The 21854-nt window shown below is 27.9% G+C and overlaps 1 protein-coding gene across 23 annotated transcripts in view; it reads right to left on the bottom strand.

Annotated features, from left to right (window-relative positions):
• Positions 1-1523: 1523 nt before the first annotated feature.
• Positions 1524-21854, bottom strand: part of LOC111635799 (arginine/serine-rich coiled-coil protein 2-like) — a 61910-nt gene continuing 41579 nt past the window's right edge. For 9 of the 23 annotated variants that reach the window (XM_023380870.1, XM_023380884.1, XM_023380880.1 and 6 more), the window contains 3 exons: positions 16267-16966; positions 2683-2918; positions 1524-2603 (listed from right to left, as the gene is read on the bottom strand). In XM_023380870.1, the coding sequence (XP_023236638.1) occupies positions 2286-2603; positions 2683-2918; positions 16267-16966 (1254 nt within the window). In that variant the 3' untranslated portion in view covers positions 1524-2285. Of the gene's footprint in view, positions 2604-2682; positions 2919-16266; positions 16986-21854 lie in introns of all 23 variants that reach the window. The other 14 variants (XM_023380882.1, XM_023380873.1, XM_023380887.1 and 11 more) reach the window with 2 other exon arrangements.

Below are 21854 nucleotides of genomic sequence, written 5' to 3' on the forward strand. Positions count from 1 at the left end.
TAAATCCCTGATTTAAGAACTGGCAATACAACTAGTCAGCCAAGTCTTACGTAATGGTTATAATGTAAACATTCTAGTCTAGTCTAGTAATCAATTCACCACGTCATTAGTAGTAATTTTTATTCATTCATTAACATGTCGACTAGATTAAAAAAAAAAAAAAAATACTATCGTCGTCGTTTTCCTTTAGCTTAAGTCTATATATTTCATTAATAAATTTCTAAAAGTAAAATAATTATTCGAGTTTTGTTAACGCCATTTTTAGTTATGTAATTGAAATTTATAAATTTTAATTATTCGCGGTGTCGATTCAAGTCTTTTAATTGACAAATGTCACTTGACATGACTAAATTTAATGGCACGCCACACGACATAAAAATCTTTTCGTATTCATGTCTGGTACGGGGTCGAAACACGTGCTCGGATCACTGGTGCCTCTTTCAATAGATTCAGAAAGGCGTTTCTCTTAATTTCTACTTTCCTCTTTATATGTATCTAATAAGTACGAAACTAAAAATAAGTTTATATAATAGATACCGATCATTTTAATTATTATATGGAATGTTGCTACGCCGATGTTTCGAAGAAACTCAAACAGGTTGTTTAATACATTGTTTTACACCCCTTTAACAGCCTAGCAACCGATCAGTTTTCTATAACTGCGTAATACAGTAGAGGCCCCCTATCCCCTGGTCCGTCTAGTCAATGACTGACACGCAGTTTTCCTGGCATTTATTTTGACTCGCAACTAAACTGAGAAATTAAGCTTCCTCTAAACAATGTCCCTCTCGTTTTCTTTTTTACTTTCGACGAAAGACTATTACATTTTGAGACTAGTATAGATAAGACGTGTGTATATATTGGCGCGATTCTTAACGGCGTTTAGGTACAGCGATTGTGTATATTTTGCGCTTGGAGTAACACGTCAGCGAGAGGCCGTGCTACCGATTCTCTACGATAGGTTAACGACTCTAGAATGTCCTTGACGTTCCCGACAGACAGGTGGATTGGATGGAACGGCTGTCGAACTGGGTCACAACACGGTCATTGACCAAGCGCGTTAACTTTTTCCATAAAGGGATTGTTTGATAAAATTTCGAAAATATATTTATATAGGATAGCTTTGTCCGTGTAATTTTTTTAGTTGTTTACAAGGTTAAACATTAATCCCTCTACCTCTACGGTGTTGTCTTTTTTAAAATTTCAGAATTAAATTTACTAAATAATGCATCAAGTAAGTAAACAAGTCGTTTGTTTTCATCTTAAAAAAAACGATTTATCATTATATTCTCCGAAAATATAACTTATTTTGTATGCGTATATAAATTGATTTTTAATAAATACGAATACTTATTTTCTGAAAAATTTCAAAATGAAAAACGCTGGTCACCACACTGAAATCATAACAAATTTGGAAAAGCCTTTTAAAACAGTTCTTGAAAGAAAATGAAATATTAAAGAAAAATTAATATAAACTTCATTTAAAAAAGAAAAATAATAATAATAATTAAATAAAATGGGATATTCAATATTTTATTTATTTACAAAAGAAAAATATCCTTTCAAACAAGTTTTACAATGAATGCTGTAACTTCTTGTCAAGACTAATTTCAAGTTAATTAAAATGCAAATTCAGTACTGTGTTAATAATAGCTATTAAATTGATAAATACAGTATATAACATACATATATATTTTTGTATAAAAGATTTTATTTATTAGCTATTACACAAACTATTTATTTTAAAACAAGATTTTTCAATGTTTGGTAAGGTAACACTTTCTTCTCATTTTAAATGGATTCCAAAATTAACATAAGTACATTTTTTGTCAGTAATAATTAAACCAGTGAAACACCGAGAGTCACCAACAGATGTACTTACATAAAATAAATGTCTGTGTGCAATTTTTCTACTACAAAATGATACCGATACAATTTACAAATTAAATATCAGACCTACATAGGTACAAACAGCATAAATAGTGAGAGACAATTTCTTTCAAATTGGCACACAATTTCGTAGATTTCCTGTTACAATTTTGCATAACCAAATTTTAAAATGAAAATTTTATGATAGGTTACATGGTATGTATTACATATTCTGACTGATTTTATGATTAAAAACAAAGGGGGAGAAATGCTTTTATGTAGCAAAAAACGAATGAGATGTAAAAGTGTAGTGCACTTAAGTGCCTTCATTATCAAGTTATTTGCATGTCAATATCCATGCAAAAATTATTCTATGTAAGTAACAATGAAAAACACTATGACAGAAATGATGACAATCATTTGGGTGCTGTTGGGGGATAAATATTACTTGTATGTGATGTATAGCCAAGTCCTACTCCTCTGTGTGTATGTGTAGACATCCTTGCCATTTCATACTGTTGATCCAAGTCACGAAATAAGGCCTCTTGTTTCTTCACTACATCATCCGGTGCGGAAGGCTTTTCTTTCTCTTTTTCTTCTTCCTGGGCATTCTCTGAAGGATTTCCTTCTGCTTTGATTCCCATTAATTTACGAAATTTTGCTGTCATTTTGCCATCTTGATCTTGAGCAAATGTCATATTTTCCCAAAGTGATGCTGAAGATGGTTTTGATTGCTGAGAAAACAAATATAAAAATAAACAATATTTTCTTTGAAAAGAAAAACAATTTATTCTATATAAAATGTATATTCACCTCTGGTTTTTCCTTGTTTGCTTGCCAAAGTAGTTTTCTTTTTTGAACTTGTTCTGCATATTTCAATGGATTAACTGCAGCTGGATTATAATATTTTGGTAAAGAGATACCAGTTAAAGCCTGAGCTTTAGCACTCATTGCAGCCATAGCCTGCTGTAAAACAATCTGCGGAGTCATAACACTCGCTGCAGTAACATTTAAAGGAAGATTACTGGGCTTCTCTAGGGAACTAGCATCTACAAAAACAGAAATTAAAAACAGTATTAAAATAAAATTATTACTTAAATATCTTACTTATTTTCATTTTGTTATTGGAAGTAAAAACAAATGAATTTTCATAATTTAAAATCTCTAGTTAACATACTTGAGTGCTTGCTGTTCTCTCAATTAGTTGTATGTTCTTTGGAACTTAGCATAAAGTTACTATTGAGAACAAATCATACAGGAACACTCCTCTTGATAGAAAAAGTAATTTTTATTTTCTATAATTTACAATGGACATGCATTTCAGGCTTATTTCATTATTTTCAGTCCTTATTTTATTATGCATATCGATAAAACTAAAAATAATTATAGTGACAACTGGAATAACTAATTATTAAAACCATTGGTAGAACAAAAACTGTAAAATAAAATATTTTTGACTAAAAAAAGTAATAAAAACATAAAAACTTTAAAACCAATAAAACCTGGTTAAAAACAAGTTTTTACTGGTTTTAAAGTTTACAGATATATGTAACAGCCTGAAATGCATATCCGTTGTAAATTATAAAAAATGAAAATCTACTTTTTCCATCAAGAGGAATGTTTCTGTATGATCTGTTTTCAATAGTAACTTTATGCTAAGTTCCAAACAACATACAATCTCTAGTTAAAGTTTTAACTCATCCTTATTCAAAATTGACATAATTAAAGATGCTAATTTCAAATATTGGTAAAGATTTAATATATCAATGTTCTGATAATAATATAAGAATTTCAAATGTTAATATATTATTAACTAATTTAGATAGTATCTGAAAGATTTTCTTGGAATTATATTAAACTCTATTCTAAATTCTATAAAAATTATATCATTTTAGTACTTAATAGAAGTTATTAACTTTATCTTGACTTAAGAATTGTTTGACATAGCACAAAATAATTTATTATTATTTAATTAAAATTTAAAATGAATTCTTATAAATTGTTCAGAAATAAAAAAAATAAAATTCCTGTATGCTCTGTAAAGATAAATTTTTATTTCTACAAAATCTATTTTTACTGGATAATAATTTTTAAATATGTAGTGGAAGCTTCAGTATATTATCTGCATTCATTTCTAAACTCTTTTTAAATAATAAACTATGCACATCTGCACAATAATTTATAAACATGATAAACAATAGCTATGTGCATATTCTATAGACTAATTCTTTCATTTTCAAACTTTTTTCATTGAAATTTATATCACTAATAAAAAAAGCTATCATTAAATTTTACCAATTCTAGCAAATTTTATTTGATTGTTGTATAATAGTAAACACTATGCAGATATTAAATGATTTAATAATCACAAAAATAATAGTATTAATGCAATGGATCTGATGAAAAAATGTTACATATACAAATTACAATCTGACTGGTATATTGACTCTTTGGTGTATAAGAGAGCCAAAAGGAATCTCTTTTCCTGTATGACAACAATATGATGATAACAGCTATTGTTTGGAATAAACAAATACATTAAATGCATGTACATGTGTGTGTATAAGTTGATAATTTATGGTAAAATCATTATATTTTCATTCTGTTACTTTCTTTCAAATTTCATTCTATTTCAGGACCCACTAGCTTTGGGGATTTGGTACAATGCATGCAATGCACCTCTCATTTTCACAGTCCTGTTCATAAAAAGCATTAGTAATAAGTAGACAGCGGATTTTAGGCAAATGCCTATTTTTTTCCTTGGCATATAAATGGCTAAGATTTTGTATGAACACTTTTCATGAACATTTAGACTGAAATAATGGTATTTTATAATGCCTAAAAATGCTTATTTTGACGTTGCTGCCTATTTTTGCCTAAAACAGTGTTCCGCAACCGGTGTGCCGTCACATAGGTGAAGGGTGATGTAAACTTTTGCATATTCTATTAATTTCAAGTTTTATTTATATATTTTTATCACAGTTGCTGTGTTTTTTATGCTTGTATTTCATTCTCTGCCGCAGCAACGATGAAATAAGATGATGTTTGTTTATTCTTTATTACAAGCCACGCATTTTTATGTATTCTAAGAAATTTAATGTAAAATAAATTTGCTTACAGGTGTTGGTCTGTTTAATAATAATAATAATAATAATAATAATAATAGGTTCGTGGCATTATGTAATTCTATTAATAGTATCATATCATACGTTTTTGAGGAAAATAACATTTTGGTGTGCCGTGTTGAGTCATAGGTGTGCCGCAAGAAGAAAAAGGTTGCGGAACACTGGCCTAAAACACAAAGTTTAGTCTGTTTTCATATTTTTAGAAAGTATTTATTAATTTTTTGTTTTATTTTCTGCAAAGGTTTACTTTAATTCTTAAATTAAACTTAAGTTTCATTTTTTCTGAAAATGCAATCAGACAAATTCATTTTTTTATTATTATTAATTACTTATACAGTATTTAAGTCCCAGTGAATGCATATCCCAAGATGAAAAAATTAGAATGCAATAATAACGGAAATAAATTACACCCCCTGATGTAATTTTATATTAATAAAATTAAAACTATATGAAATATTTGAAACTAAATTGTTTTATTTAACAAATATAGCATTAGAGATGCTTTATTTGTCATTTTTAGACAGCGGATTTTAGGCAAATGCCTATTTTATCCTTAGCATATACATGGCTAAGATTTTGTACTAACTACTACAGTGAACATTTCTTCAATATCAAAAAACTTCTGGCCACTTTAGCAGACAATGCAATTTGTGTAACTAAGGCCAAGAAAATTTTGAATGACATTTATGTTCAGAACAAGTTGATGTACTGTACATCAAGTGTTATTTCACATTCATTGCAGATACTATTACTGCTCTTGAAAGTAGTGGGAAACCTATATATGAACAAATTGATCTCCTCAACAGAGCAAACCAGAAACTTTGTGATGCACCAGGCACTGCTGCAAAAAAAGTGAAGAAAGAGTTGAAAGCAGTGCTTCAAAAGAGACTTGGATTAAAGTGCTTGTTTATTGTGGCTGATATTTTGGAGGAAAAGAAGAGCAAAACTGAAAGTAAATTCCCAGTTCATTTTCTTCCAAGATTGAAATATTGTAATAATCCAAGAAAAGAGCATATAAATTAATTTTCAGTGATAAATGTTGCAACTTTTCTATTGAAAATTTGGAAAAAGTGCTTGTAATATATTATGAAGCTAACTATGAGAAACAGAGCGAATAAAAAATGTAAAGATAATTGTTTGTCTACATTTGCGTTTGCATCATTCTGAATATGTGCATTTTTGTTTGGAATACATATGTTAAATAAAAAAAATTCATCATCCTGATAAGTACGTTAATTGTTCATTGTGTGAATTTTGACCGCCTATTTTTTGTTTATAAAGCCTAAACGACGCAATTTAAGAGCTTATTTTAAGCGCCTAAAACGCCACTTTTAAGGGCCTATAGGTCCACTGTCTAGTAATAAGCTATGATGCTTCTATTCTCATAAATATCCATCTTCACTTCATTGTGTATTTTAACTTAACAGAATACAATTTTACCAAGTAGTGTGATACTAAATGAAAATGCAATAAAGAAATACAGGAAATTCTCAATTAATTCTAACTATGATAGTTCAAAATCCTATTAGCTCGAAATACAGCTACTTCAAAATTTGAAGTGAAAATTCTGTCCAAACTGTGATAAGAGTATGTTAACTCGTTCGTTTAGATTGAAATGTCTCCATGCTATAAGAGAACAACAGACCATGAATAACCCTAATCTGTTCAATATGGCTTTTCGCTTACAGAGCACAATTTCAGATGTAACTTTACCCATGGACTACCCTTTTTTCTCTTATCTTATAAAATATGGCTGTTTTCGGGATAGCAAGATTGGGCTGCAAGTAGCAGATTGAGATATTTGTGGAGCTCTAGGCTATTACATTTGGGCAACTTTCTACTTCTTGGGCCACTTTAAAAATAATTTGGGGTACATTTTGAAGAAGTCTGCTTTATTTGTTATAAAACCTATCTGGCAACCTGTGAGGTTCTCACCAGATGTGCTGTTTACCTGCAGTTTAGTTTTAGTAAAAATAAGTAATAAGAAAATGAAACAAATATCTTATTCCAAGAAATCTATCTCTAATATATTGACCTAAAAGATTGCTGATTTAGCAAAAAATTTGCTCAATCTAGCTTCTCTGAAACATTGTGTAGCCACTAGATCATGTTTCTCTAAAATTTTGCATCACAGATTTAAAAAGGGTGCTCACCCTGACCTAGAACATTCTCTAAATTTATGATGATGTATAGCAGGGGGCTTCAACTTTTTCTAAGAGCCATGTCAGATGTAAAAAAAGTCTGAGACCAGATATGAAAGATATAGTCAAAGATTAAGATTTTTTTTATTTCTGAACAACAGATATAAATCAATGTAAAATTTGCAACTGCTTTGGTGAGAGAATGTCATCAAAATTAAGGATAAATTTTGTGGCACTCAATATTAAAATCATTTTTTGATATTTGTTTACAGTTGAAGTTTGATATTTTGATTTTATATCTTTTATTTTCAAAAAGTCTGTTCACGAAGGTATGTAAAAGCAAATTAGAAAATACTGTATTCCCTGTGCAAACTTCTTAAGCCTTAAAATTCTCTTCTGATGAGATTTATAAGAATTTACAAATTCCTTCTTTAATTAAGTTTTCATAAAAAATCATTTACACCAAGGTCTATCAATTCTAGTTGACTATTCAAAAGTTTATATGCTCTGAACTAGTTCAAATGCTGATGATAAAATATATCAGGCCATACTTGGAGACTCCAATGTACAGTACTAAATTGTAAATTCTTTAATTCTTCAGAAATTTAAACATTTTTTAATGTTAATCTTAATTTCATGAAGACTGACCAAGCAAAAAATTTTTATAGTATTTCATTAAAAATTTGTGAATAAATAAATACTATTACATTATGATGTAACAATAAATAAAAGTAACAATTTACTGAAGTTAATTTTTTGTTTGTTCATTTCTGTTAAGAGTACAGATTTCCCCAACAGTTTCATCTTTGAAGTTAATATTCACTGAAAAAATATATATATATATCATCATCAAGTTAGATAATACACATTATTAATAAAGTACATAACCATATCTTCCTTGTCACAAACCACTCCACCAATATCAATAAAAAAAATAGATAAGAGACAATAAAACTTTAAGGACCAAATGTTTAAATAAAACATTTTTGAAGATAAAATTATTATAACATATTAAATACTTTGAGTCCTTGAACTTTTAGTCTCATATTTATATACCTATAGTATATAAAACAACCAAGTCCCAAGTCTTTATAACCAAATTTCTTTAGGCTATATTTTGGTTACACTTTAATCAACTAATCTACTTATTTTCAATGACTAAAGTCTAACTAAAATACAGCCTGAATAAATTTGACTTTCAGCTATTTCTCATATTTATTTATTTACCATCACACCTTTAAGATTTGATAATTATATATGTATGTATATGTATAAAAAACACCTTGAAATTTTGAATTACTCATCATATTGCAAAAATAGAAAACACACTTGAAGAAACTTTGATTTCAAAATGGTATTTTTTTTAATGCCAAAATATAATTGTAGAAGGCACTGCTTTTTGTATGTTATAAGCTGATTCTTAAGTTGGGTACTGAACATTCAAAAAATGTAAGTTTTATTCTGCAATTTATGTAAAAAAATTGACCTTAATGTTCTTGTTACATAAAATACTCTTGTATGTAAAAAAACATTAGAAGTAACAATTCTTTCTTCCTTGTTGCTGAGGGGAAAATAACTGGAATAGCTCAAAGAATCAAGAAGTTACTTTAGTCAAATTATGAAAAAAACTTATTGTCTGCCTAAAATAGTGGAATTTCTGAGAATTGACACAATGTAGACAATCTTCAAAATGTAATGTGTATATTTAGATGTTTGTTTGTTGTAAAATTATTAGTAAATTATCATTATTGTACATTTATTATTCCATTATCTGGTCATTTGCTTTATGTTTTCTAGCCATCATCATCAAGAATTCCCACAACTAAACAATAAATTCCAAATTTTTCTTATAAATTAACAAAACACCTGTTTTACTGGATCTTCTAACAAACAGATATTTAAATATTAAACATTTTAAAATGCTTTATTAAAAATAAAGACATATATTACTTGTGGTTTCATTTTTCCAGTATCCTATTAAACCTTAACTGGTTTTGTAAATTTTACAATCATAACTGGTATGGTGGGGGCTGCGCAGCCCCCAAGCAAAATTTGCTTCTAGAGAGCAAGTTTGAACAATGTGACAGTTTGAAAGTGCATAAATGCTAAATGGAACTGTTGTTTAGTATAATCAACTCATATATTCATATAATTTTTTTTACTTAATTATTACAAAATATCACAAAATTGTTACAACTTTTGGTGTTTGCTTTTTTCAAAAATACAAAAATCTACCCTATTGTAAGGTTTTAACAAAAATATTTTTCTTCTTATTCTTAAGAAACTAGTCTTTCAAAATAGTAACTCTCATAGTCTCTATCATTTGTTAAAAACCACAGGTAATATAATAACTTCTACTTTTAAGACTCAGGAACATTTTAACGAAATACGTAGTTCAGTCTTGACAGTTATCACACAGTATTTTTGTGGCACTATGCACTTTACAAATTTCAAACAACTGTTGCACTTAGTAGCATATTTTCAATTTTTTTTTAGCACAAAATGACAACATACTTATTTTAGGAGTTTTTGGTTTGATCTAGCAATTTATATAATATTATAATCTATTAGCAGTTCAAATGATGCTTTGGTAGTCATTTTGAATTTTTTGATGCAAGTTTGCGATATCTTTGCAAAATAATTGTAAAAATAAAAAAAAACATAAAAATACATATTCACAAAAAAACCAACGTAACTGGTATCGTGGGGGCTGCGCAGCCCCCAGAAGGTACGTAGCTCCATCCTGGTAAGTGCTAAAATGCCGAACGTTTGGCACCCCAAGCGAGGCACGATGTAATGAGATTACATAAAATGGCAGCTGCGCCCAATACTTAGATTTTTAGAAATTCATATAAATATGGCGCGTGGGGCCGCATGGCCCCCATAAAACCAGTAAGGGTTAAAATTCCTTATTTTCCTAATGTTAATTACAGAACATTTACCATTTTAAATAAAATATAGTTATATTTTAAATTTTTAAGAGAATTAGTTTAAAAAATTCTCGTTTATACATTTTAAAATAATTTTTAAAAACGTTCCAATTTACGCATTCCTATTTAAAGAATCCTGAGGAAGATCTCCTAAGTAGATTGAAAACGTCAGAGATTGCAATTGATTTTGTTAATCAATTGCAATCTCTGACGTTTTCAATCTACTTAGGAGATCTTCCTCAGGATTCTTTAAATAGGAATGCGTAAATTGGAACGTTTTTAAAAATTATTTTAAAATGTATAAACGTATAAATGTATATATTTGTAATTAATTATCCTGGAATTTCTTTTAAGGTTCAACTTGTTGCTATTTTGTAAAATATTATACTAATCATTATTATTAATTTATTTCTAGAATCAGATATATTTAAATTAAAACATTATTTATATGTACTGTACAGTACACACATACATAAATTATCATCTAATGATTTCAAGTAGATCATCATCATCACCACAAAAAATATTCAATATGATATATGAAACTGATGAAAATTGTGCTTCAAAATTGTAATAAAAGCCAGTAAAAAAGTTTATTTGTTTAGTAAACGGTTCTCCAAAAGGCAATCTTAACTATATCATAATTTCATATATAAATTATATTCCAAAAAATAAAAAGTTAAACCTCTGCAAATAATATCACTAGAAAGTTATTACAAGTTCCAAATTCATATATTTTGCATATTTATGTATTTACAATTATTTTTCTAATTCATATGCTAAAAGTCACATTTTCACAAAAGAATTAATAAAAATAATAAAATAATGGATAAAGAGAAATGATTTTTACATTATCATCTTAAATGCATTCTATTGCAATTAGTGTTATTGATCATTACACTGCACTAGTAAATATTATTCTGTAGTTTCTTGCATTGTTTTAGCACATGACCTTACAAAACAATATTTACTATTTGCATATTAGTATATATTGTAAATATTAGCATTGTATTTTAGAAGAAAATTTTAGTTCATTTTTCTTTTATCCTTACAAATCAATAATGCCATTTAAATAGAAAGACTAGTGAAAAAATATCAAAAAGACCAATGAATGTGATATCACTCAAAGACAAAATCAAAGCACTAGACCAAGGCTGCCCAAACCCAGGCTCGCCAACACATTTGAATTTGCCCGCCCACAGTAGCAGTTGGCTGTCATCATGCGCAATGTCGTGCTACCAATAATGCCAACCACCACATGATTGGTCGATTTGGTCAATGAGGAATAAACTATGACTTGAGTCACCACCACACTGCTGTTAATACCTAACCCACGCATTTATTACACTTGTTCTATTAGTTTTGAGTCAACTTTTGTGTATTAAAATGAAATTGTTGGGTGCTTCTTCAGATTGTTGTTTGAATAGTTACATATACATAAATTTAGATTAGGTTAGGAAAGACTTCCCTGCAATGTGTGATCTTGTTTTAAACAGATTTGGCTCCACATATATTTGTGAAAAAGTTTTTTCTACTCTACACTATGTAAAAAATAAATACCGCAGTTCTTTAACTGCGTCTCATATTTCAAATTTGATATTATTATCAACGTCAGATTTGTCACCAAATATTGAAAAATTATTAGCTAATAAGCCCCTTCATACGTCTCTCTGATGTATTTTTATTAGGTATTATTAAAACATGTGCAACTTAAAGCTTGGTTTGATTCAAATACTTATCCATTTATAGAAGAATCATGAATGTAAGCAAGTATGATTCACTAAGTGGCCCGCCAGCTGACATGTAATTGAAATTATAGCCCACCTCCAAAATGAATTGGGCAGCCCTGCACTAGACCATGGGAGGAAATTCAATAGCTTGGTTGCTTGTGCACTTGCCATACATGACAACAAACTTTTGCTTAATATATCGATGCATAAGATTAGGAGTGCAGAATATATCCAATTGAGCAAACAAGGTTTGGAAGAAATTATAGTAGTCTCAGAAAAATTTGAGATAGAAAATATAACATTACGGCAATTGCCACAAAAAGTGGAGTAGCATTTCAGCTAAGCCTGAAGATATTAACTGGGAAAATCTGCCAAAATGCAGAGATTCCATGTTTTAATAGTGAAATTAAAACACTGTTTACTTTGTTTCTGATCACTTCTCACATTGCTGTCCAATTACACAGTTATGTGCTACAACAGCAGTAAGAAAGAGCCAAGTTAAAACAGGTTTACACGGGTCAGTTCAAACTGAAAGGGTTTCATTTTGACTCAAATCATTCAATGAGGCTTATTCAATCTGATCAAAACAGAAACAGATTCTACTTTGATCCAACTGAATCAGTCCACCGATTGACCAAGTTAAAAACTGGTTTACACATTAAATTTACTATTAATTTACCTTCGATTCAACAATTGTTTTATTTGAATCAACTCATGTAAACATGCCTTTATGGAACATGGTTTTGATTTTTTTTATCTGGCAATAATTGAAACCAAAACAGAGCTTTAAAAAGAACTAAAAAGAAATCCATTTTTATTTCAAAACTCTTTTTGACACTAGTAACGAAGTTCCAAGTATTAATTTTGTTGATTAAATCAATATTATGACCATACAAATAAATTTGGGTCTATGCAGAATTATCCTTTTTAATTGTCCAACAAGAGACAGATGGTAACAACTTTAAACCGACAAATGACATTAAAAAATACACACAATACAATTGACGCCGACCTTTTCTTAGAGGATCCGACGCCAAGAACACAGTATTAAAATTCTTCACAATATCACTTAGGTAAAAAACAGTTGTATTTATATCCATCTGCTGACCTCTGGTGGAACTCTGGAACAGCTTCATTATTTGCATATGTACATTAGTAACGAAGTTCCAAGGATTAATTTTGTTGATTAAATCAATATTATGACCATACAAATAAATTTGGGTCTATGCAGAATTATCCTTTTTAATTGTCCAACAAGAGACAGATGGTAACAACTTAAAACCGACAAATGACATTAAAAAATACACACAATACAATTGACGCCGACCTTTTCTTAGAGGATCCGACGCCAAGAACACAGTATTAAAATTCTTCACAATATCACTTAGGTAAAAAACAGTTGTATTTATATCCATCTGCTGACCTCTGGTGGAACTCTGGAACAGCTTCATTATTTGCATATGTACATTAGTAACGAAGTTCCAAGGATTAATTTTGTTGATTAAATCAATATTATGACCATACAAATAAATTTGGGTCTATGCAGAATTATCCTTTTTAATTGTCCAACAAGAGACAGATGGTAACAACTTAAAACCGACAAATGACATTAAAAAATACACACAATACAATTGACGCCGACCGAATACGAATTGTATGGTCATAATATTGATTTAATCAACAAAATTAATCCTTGGAACTTCGTTACTAATGTACATATGCAAATAATGAAGCTGTTCCAGAGTTCCACCAGAGGTCAGCAGATGGATATAAATACAACTGTTTTTTACCTAAGTGATATTGTGAAGAATTTTAATACTGTGTTCTTGGCATCGGATCCTCTAAGAAAAAGTCGGCGTCAATTGTATTGTGTGTATTTTTTAATGTCATTTGTCGGTTTAAAGTTGTTACCATCTGTCTCTTGTTGGACAATTAAAAAGGATAATTCTGCATAGACCCAAATTTATTTGTATGGTCATAATATTGATTTAATCTTTTTGACACTATTTAATGGGTGAAATTTTGTGTCAGCTTCAATTAAAGTGAAATGTTCCCTAAACAGAAAATTTGCAAATTGATAAACTGCACACAAAAATTTTTCCACATTGTATTAATTAAATAAAATTTAGAATAATTTAAACTCCACAAAAGTGTCAATTCCTGAATGACAATAACTACTGTAGGTGAAATAAAAAATTATGAAAAAATTAAATAACGGGATATTTAGCCTGGTCTTTTAACTATATTTTCATTAAAAAAATTAATTTATAAATAATGTTAAAATGTCACAATTTTTTACTTAAACAAATGATGTTCAAAAAATTTAAATATTTGAAATCACATTTAAGAAGTTTAGAATAATTTATTATAATACAGTATATCCTTTATTATGGATTACAGATTTTATTCTTTTTGGTCAATTTAAAGGACTATGGCACTTATTTTAGTAATACATACATAAATATTCAACAGAAAAGAAAAATTAATTTAAATAAATTTAAGTCAATTTTCAGAAACACACAAAATACTATAAAGTTCATAAAATTAAAATTAGAATTAGCAGCTTTTATAAACTTGAATCTAGAAAATTTTGAATCATCTAAACATAAACTTCTTTTAAGTTGAAATACTACTGATGTAAAATTAAATTTAACAGCCATTAGGATTTCCCCCCACACTCCCAAGGTATACTCACAGACAGAAATTCTGGACTTGTTTTCTTTATTAAAAAAATGGTATGTATACGTAAATAAAAAAAAATTATCTTTAAAGCAATAACTTAAATAAAACTGGTATTTAAAAAAAATTAGAGCAGAGTCATTGATGGTAATTGTTTTTATCAGTAAATTCACTTTTAAATTCCAGTAACAGAAATTTTAATGAAAATGAATGTTTTTGACCTTACCCAAGATATGCTACAGGTTTTAACCAACAAAACTCCAAAATAGAATGTGCAGAAAAAACATATTTGAAAATTATTTTTAAAAATTTGGAACAGCACTAAACATATATAAAACAATTTGAATGATGACTTTATATATGTTTGTTGTTGTTCCAAATTTAAAAAATAATTTTCAAATATGTTTGTTTTGTGCATTCTATTTTGAAATTTTGTTGTTTAAAAACCTGAAGAAGACCTTGGGTAAGGTTGAAAACATTCATTTTTCATTAAAATTTGTGTTACTGGAGTTTAAAGGTTCTTGATTGTGTGTGACTTGTTCCAGTAATTCGGTAAGAAGATAGTTTAAATTCACTTTTAAATAAATATATAAATAATTTTCAAAAAATTTAAATTATGCATAATTATTTATTTAACTAATCTATTGATTTGAGTTACTAAATAAATATCAAACATCTCATTACCAGCAACAATTTTACCACAAACAAGTATAGGTGCTTCCCTATTTATGAACAAGTTAGGTATTCCAGATTATGTCCTAATTTGAAAATTAACCTATAAAGTACATTTAAATACAGAATAGCCATTTATTGTTAGTGTTTGATTATTCAATGTACTTAATTGAATACATTATTCTCATTTACCCACTTGCTACTGTTTAGTAGTGGTTGTGTCAAATGTGGGTTTTTTCCACCCAACAAACTTAGTTTTGTAATGTCTGGTTTAAGTTCCATGGTAACAGAATGACATTTCTTGTATTTATCTCCATTGCTAGATTTACTATTACATTTTGGACACATTTTTGAAGCATTAATTGTAAAAATTATAAAAATTTCAAATAACAAAAAATGCTGTTACTCCAACATTACCAACTTCAATGCCACCTCACGAATGCCAATGAAACAAAAAATGATGATATGGAATAGAAATAAACCTAATTAATTATTAAAAATGTATTATTTATTACTTGCTGAAGACTAACTTCAATGCCACCTCACAAGCAGAAAAACTTCAGAATTTGCAGAATTAAATTCTAGACATACACATTCAAATTGTTAGCAAGTCTGAAAGCTCATAAATTGAACATTCGTAAGGTGGGGAACACCTGTAACTTCAGTCTAATTTATACCATCTTTAGATTCTCTATCTTTCAAATATAATACAGAATTCATTTCACCATGGAACAGAAATTTCAGTGTAAGGAATATAATTTAAAATATGAAATGTACTAACTAATTTAAAAGTATAATAAGTGGATGACTTGATGACTTAAGTAACTTAAATAACATTCTTGAAACATATTAACAACACCAAGCAACAAAAATAAATAGTGAAACACTGAATATAGTAATGAAGAAGAGGGATAACTCCTTCAGAACTATATTCTGTATTATATTTGAAAGACAAAGAACCTGCAGTTGGTCTAAATTAGACTGAAAGTACTTGTTCATAGTAAAATTTAATACATAAATAATTGTTTCTGGTAATAAGGTGTTTCATAATTGTTGATATTTAATTAATACAAACAGAAAATAATAGAATTTTAATTATACATTCTTCAACATAACTTACCTACAGTTAATCCTTCTCCATCCAATTTCACTGTTTTCTCTAAGACTGCTCTCAAATTCGATAAAGCCTTTTCCTTAAAATCACGAGGTCTACCTCTACTGCGACTTCTACTTCGATGACGGTCATATCTGGAGCTTCTCCTGTATCTATCTCTACTTCTGCTCCTGCTTCTTCTTTCTCGTCTATCTCTACTTCTACTCCTACTTCTTCTGTCTCTTCTTTCTCTACTTCTGCTCCTCCTTTCTCTTCTATCTCTGCTTCTACTCCTACTCCTCCTGTCTCTACTTCTACTTCTGCGATCTCTGCTTCTGCTACGAGATCGTCTCCATCTTCTAGGACTTCTATGACCATAACTTCTACTTCCTCTTGAATTTCTTTCACTACTTCTACTTCGCCTCCTCTGATCTTTAGAACTCTTCTCACTTCTATAGGATCTACTGGATTTTTTATCTGTGGATTCTGATTTTGTATGATTTGTTTTTACTTCTTTATATTTTTCAGCATTTGTTTCTGTATCATCATGTTGATTTATTTCTTTACTTTTGCTTCTGCTTCTTCTGCTTTTAACCGAAGAATCACTTGATGCACTACTGCTACGACTATGGCTTTGACTTTTTTTATATTTTTCTTCTACTGGAACCATATTTTCTTCTGTTCTTTCGTTATTCTCTTTTACTTTCCCATCATTTAAACCAAAATCCTGTTGGAAAAATTTGCTACTTTCAGGGAAATAAAAGAATTAGTATATATTTAAATAAAATTTTTTTATAATTTAAATTTAAATATAATTAATTTTTTTATTTTCCTACATTTTCAATGTAGATATCTCAATAACTATCCCATATTAAAATCATATATATATATGTATATATAAAATTTCTAAATCTAACAATCTTTGCAAACTTATCATAAGCTAATTAAATAATAATATCATCATCATCAGAAAAAATATATTATAAGTTATTAAATCAATCATAAGACCAACATAAATAGAAAATTAAAAAGTAAAACATTTTGCTGTGATTCTAATAACAAAATGTTCACAATTCTAAAATAATCTACCTTCAGACATACTAATATAGCAAATACACCATTATAAAATTCATTAATGTAGACATTTAAGTGAAAAAATTATAATAAAGACTACTGCAAATAATACTTTACTACATTATTCAACAAAATTTAGGACCAAGATGATATTTGAGTGCATAATCTGGTTATAATACAATCAATAACTTGATAATATTTATAAGATTAAAAATTTTCTTCTACAAAATCTGTATTTACTTCAGCTATCAATGAACCATATGTATTATCAAAGATAATTGATATATAAACATATATCTTTAATACTGCTGGCAAAATTACAAAGTTAAATGTTTCATCTCAATGTTTCAAAAATAATTTATATTCTTCACTGAATATATATTGGGTTGTTCGGAATGTAATTTCGTTTTCTTTTTACCACTAGACGGATTAGTCGTATTTTTCCCGCCATTTTCATTATATATTTTGACAGCTAGCATTTTAAGGCTTATTTGTAAAAAAGTTTGTTTGATTTTGTGCAATTGTTTATTTTTTCTGTCCCATCAAATATGGAAGATCAAAGCATTTTCAGCATATTTTGCTCTTTTATTACCGAAAAGGTAAGAATGCTGTTCAAGAGAGAAAAAAATTGTGTGACATGTATGGAGAAGATGTATTGACCGAACAACAGTGTCAAAACTGGTTTACAAAATTTCGTTCTGGCAATTTCAATATTGAAGATGTGTACTAAGTTCTGGATTGCCAGTTGAAGCCAATGAAAACAAAATAAAGGTACTGATTGAAGCAAACTGCCAAATAATAACACGTGAAATCACTAAGAGATTAAATTTGTCAAGTTGAACTGTTTATGATTACTTGAAACAAATTGGTTTCATTTCAAAGCTTGATATATGGGTTCCACATGTTCTTAAAGAGATGCTCTCTTTGGTGGGATTTTAAGAATATTTTTTTTTGGAGCTTTTACCAGACAATTTAACAATTGATTCGAAAGTGTACTGCCATCAAGTAAACAAATTGAGTAATATCAAACAGAAAAGGCAGCCAGAATTGATCAACAAAACAGATGTAGTGTTTTACCACGATAATGTCAAATTTCACACAAGTTTGGTAACTGGTCAGAAACTGTTATAAGTTAGATGGGACATGCTATCACACCAACCATATTTGCCAGATCGAGCACATTCAGATTATTTCTTGTTCCAGTCTATACAATTTTTTTTAACTAAGACATTTGCTTGAAATGACAATGTCAAAAATCACTTGGATCAGTTTTTTGTAAGCAACGATCAAAACTTTTATGAATGTAAACTCATTGCTACTACCAGAAACGATGACAACAGGTATTTGACCAAAATGGTTGATATATAATTCAATAAAATATTTATTTATTATAAAAATATTGTTTTTTTTCCCATGAAAAAAAAAACAAAATTACTTTCCGAACAACCCAATATATATATTTTTTCATTCAAGATATAAAGAATGAATCTTTATTTTTTTTAAATCATTCAATTTATTGATTTAGCAGTTGTTTACTGATGTAAGTTAAAAAATTTTTGGAATTGAAACTATATTTGTAGTGCATTTTCTGAGATAAAAATTGAAAATATTTGAAATAATGATAATTATCTTTTAGATATTTGAAAGAATTAAATTTACATAATCAAAATTATTGAATATCTCAATAACTTATCCACACTTAAGAATTAAAAAAAAAATCATTCCACAATCAAATTTTAAATATCTGTAAAGATAGCTTTGAAAAATTGAAAATAAAAAATCCATTTAATACATAAATAAAAAAATTATAAATAATTTTTATTCAGACAAATTTTCAAATTAAGATCCACTACTAAAAATATTGAATACTGAAAGGTATTCCAGACACTGTTTTAATGATCTTTAAAAAAACTGATCTATCAAATAATCTATTTAATTAAAGTTTTAATGTTCAAAATTCTAAATATTTAAAAAGCATAAGAATTGAAATCTTGTTGTAAACTAAGAGATTTAAAACCCCATGATGTAGAGAAATTAAACAGTGCCTTAATGGAGTCAAAAATTTCTAATATACAATTATAAATTTTTAACTCCATTAGAGTACTGTATTGTTTGTTACTATAAATCAGTGTTTCTCAACAGGGCGATATTGCCCCCATGTGGACGTTTTTCCATGTTGGGGGCAATTAGTAACAATTTGTATTTTGGGGGGGGTGAAAAACAATTTTCTGGACGATATAGTAAAACATTATATTAAGAATAATTAGATATTTTATTCATTATATCGCACAATAATTAAACAAATAACATTATACTAGCGATTAGTCAATTCAATGCAATACGAATTTGGAATTACCCTCGACCCTCAGCATCGGAATTTTGAAGCTTGCAGCAGGGATTCACAGTGAATTATGCTTAATTTTAATTTTGTTAATTATATAAAAATCTAATACATATACTGAGTAAATGTTTTAATTTTATACAAAGTATATAATTATCAAATAAACTAATAAACCCAACAAAAATTTTTTTGAAGTGAAGGGGCAATACTACGTAATGGTTTTATTGAAGGGGGTGACAATTCGTTAGAGGATGAGAAACACTGCTATAAATTATACATAAATTACCTAATGAATTATATAATTATTATGTACTAAATTTGAGTGATACATAACTTAACTGGAAATTATCATTAAACAACACAAAAACACTGCTGAATTAAGATAACTAAAATTTTATTTTTATAGTAATGACTTTACTTGTCTTGAAATCCTGATCAAATATACAATAAAATTTGATAAGTAAAACGTTAGTAATTCTGATATTTGAATTTTCAAAATATTTGGTGATGATATGATTCATTCTATGCTAAAACTGTTCAATTTATGTAGCTGGTGATGACTTCAAGAAAGCTTAAAGAGATTCTACAAAAATAAAATTTTCAATTGTTTAATCCAGCATTGTCTTTGTTATATCAATAAATATCCAACTATTGTTCTTTAAATTCTATATGTTATAAATTTTGATTCTCTTACAAAATATGAATTTTTTAAAAACTAAAGAATATTACATCTCTAATTTTCAAAAATATATCAGTCAAAATTTTAGTATATCTTTGAATTATATAATTCACAGAGTTAATTTAAATTATACAAATGGAATACTTTAAAGAAATATTTTCTTTTTTCTGTTATAAAATTCATTTACAAAATGTGAAAAATCTTTCAAAAAATTACTGCAATGATGAAAACAAATTTTTCTAGTAATATTTTATAATAAATAATTCTGCTAAAATTTTAAATGTTAGTTAGAAAGTCAATTATTATTACCACAAATACTAAAATGTATAATACAAATATTCCTTACTGACCAATATTTAATTCAGTATCTGAAATATTTCTTAAATATACAATTATTTCTAACTTATTCTATTTCATCAACAATAATTCAAAAATAATCATTTTGTAAATATTAATCTTATGATTAATTTAATTAAACATTATAAAATATAATTGTTTAAATGACACTATCATAATTATATAAAATAATTTTTAATATATTATCTTAAGTTTAGTTAGACTTTTTTTTAAAACCAATATATACAATTTCTATAGTTGAAGATTTTCCTTATGATTTTACTCATTTAATAGTTTGTGTAAAAATTTCATAATAAAATATGAGAGAGAAAAATATATAGTATAATGTATCTTAGTCATAATTTTATACATCTATGTTCTCATATCTTGTAATTCTTTATTCTAAGTTCGTTTTTTCATTAACTGTTTATACTTTAAAGAGATAGTCATTTCTTTTATTTTTTAATATTTCTGATGTTGGTGTAAGTAAAAAAAAAAACTAATAAAATGGTAATATTATGAAGTAAATATTTCTTAATATATTATAGAACTCCAAATTATTTGTAATATGCAACTTATTCCTGCTACTTATAAAAAGTTCAATACTACATTCTTAATGAAGTTTTGCTGATTCATCTAGATAAAATTTAATTACTCTAAATGTATTACTGTTTGTTTATTTTTTTATACTTGGCCACATCAGTGATTATTTGTATAGTCAAACCAGTCTATCTCAAACATGTTTATCATGAAAATTATTTCCCCCCTGCATTTTCAGCCTAAATCCAATATATAGTATTTTCCATGTTTATCTTGATTATTTCCCAAAAGCTCTATATCTCAAATTATAGACTGAAGTGCCAATTACAAATTCAAAGCTCAGTGACTACATTTTGATAGCATAAACCGTAGTTGAGAAACACCTCTTGTAATACTGTATGTAGTTGTAATTAACACAGTTTTTCTCTGACTATGAGTTTCTCTTGCATCTTATTGGTTGAAGAAAGTCAGGCATCAGAAACTAATGACAAGTCAGACATCAGACATCAATGAAAGTCAGACATCAGAAACTAATGTTAATATTTCTATTAACACATGTCATAAATGTTTTATTTATACCTAATACATGTATGTACTATACAGTACAGTACTGTATTTGCTATTGTACTATTAAAATACTGTATC

Source organism: Centruroides sculpturatus, unplaced genomic scaffold, assembly GCF_000671375.1.
Source record: "Centruroides sculpturatus isolate CEXI.00-Female unplaced genomic scaffold, Cexi_2.0 scaffold989, whole genome shotgun sequence".
NCBI lineage: Eukaryota > Metazoa > Arthropoda > Arachnida > Scorpiones > Buthidae > Centruroides > Centruroides sculpturatus.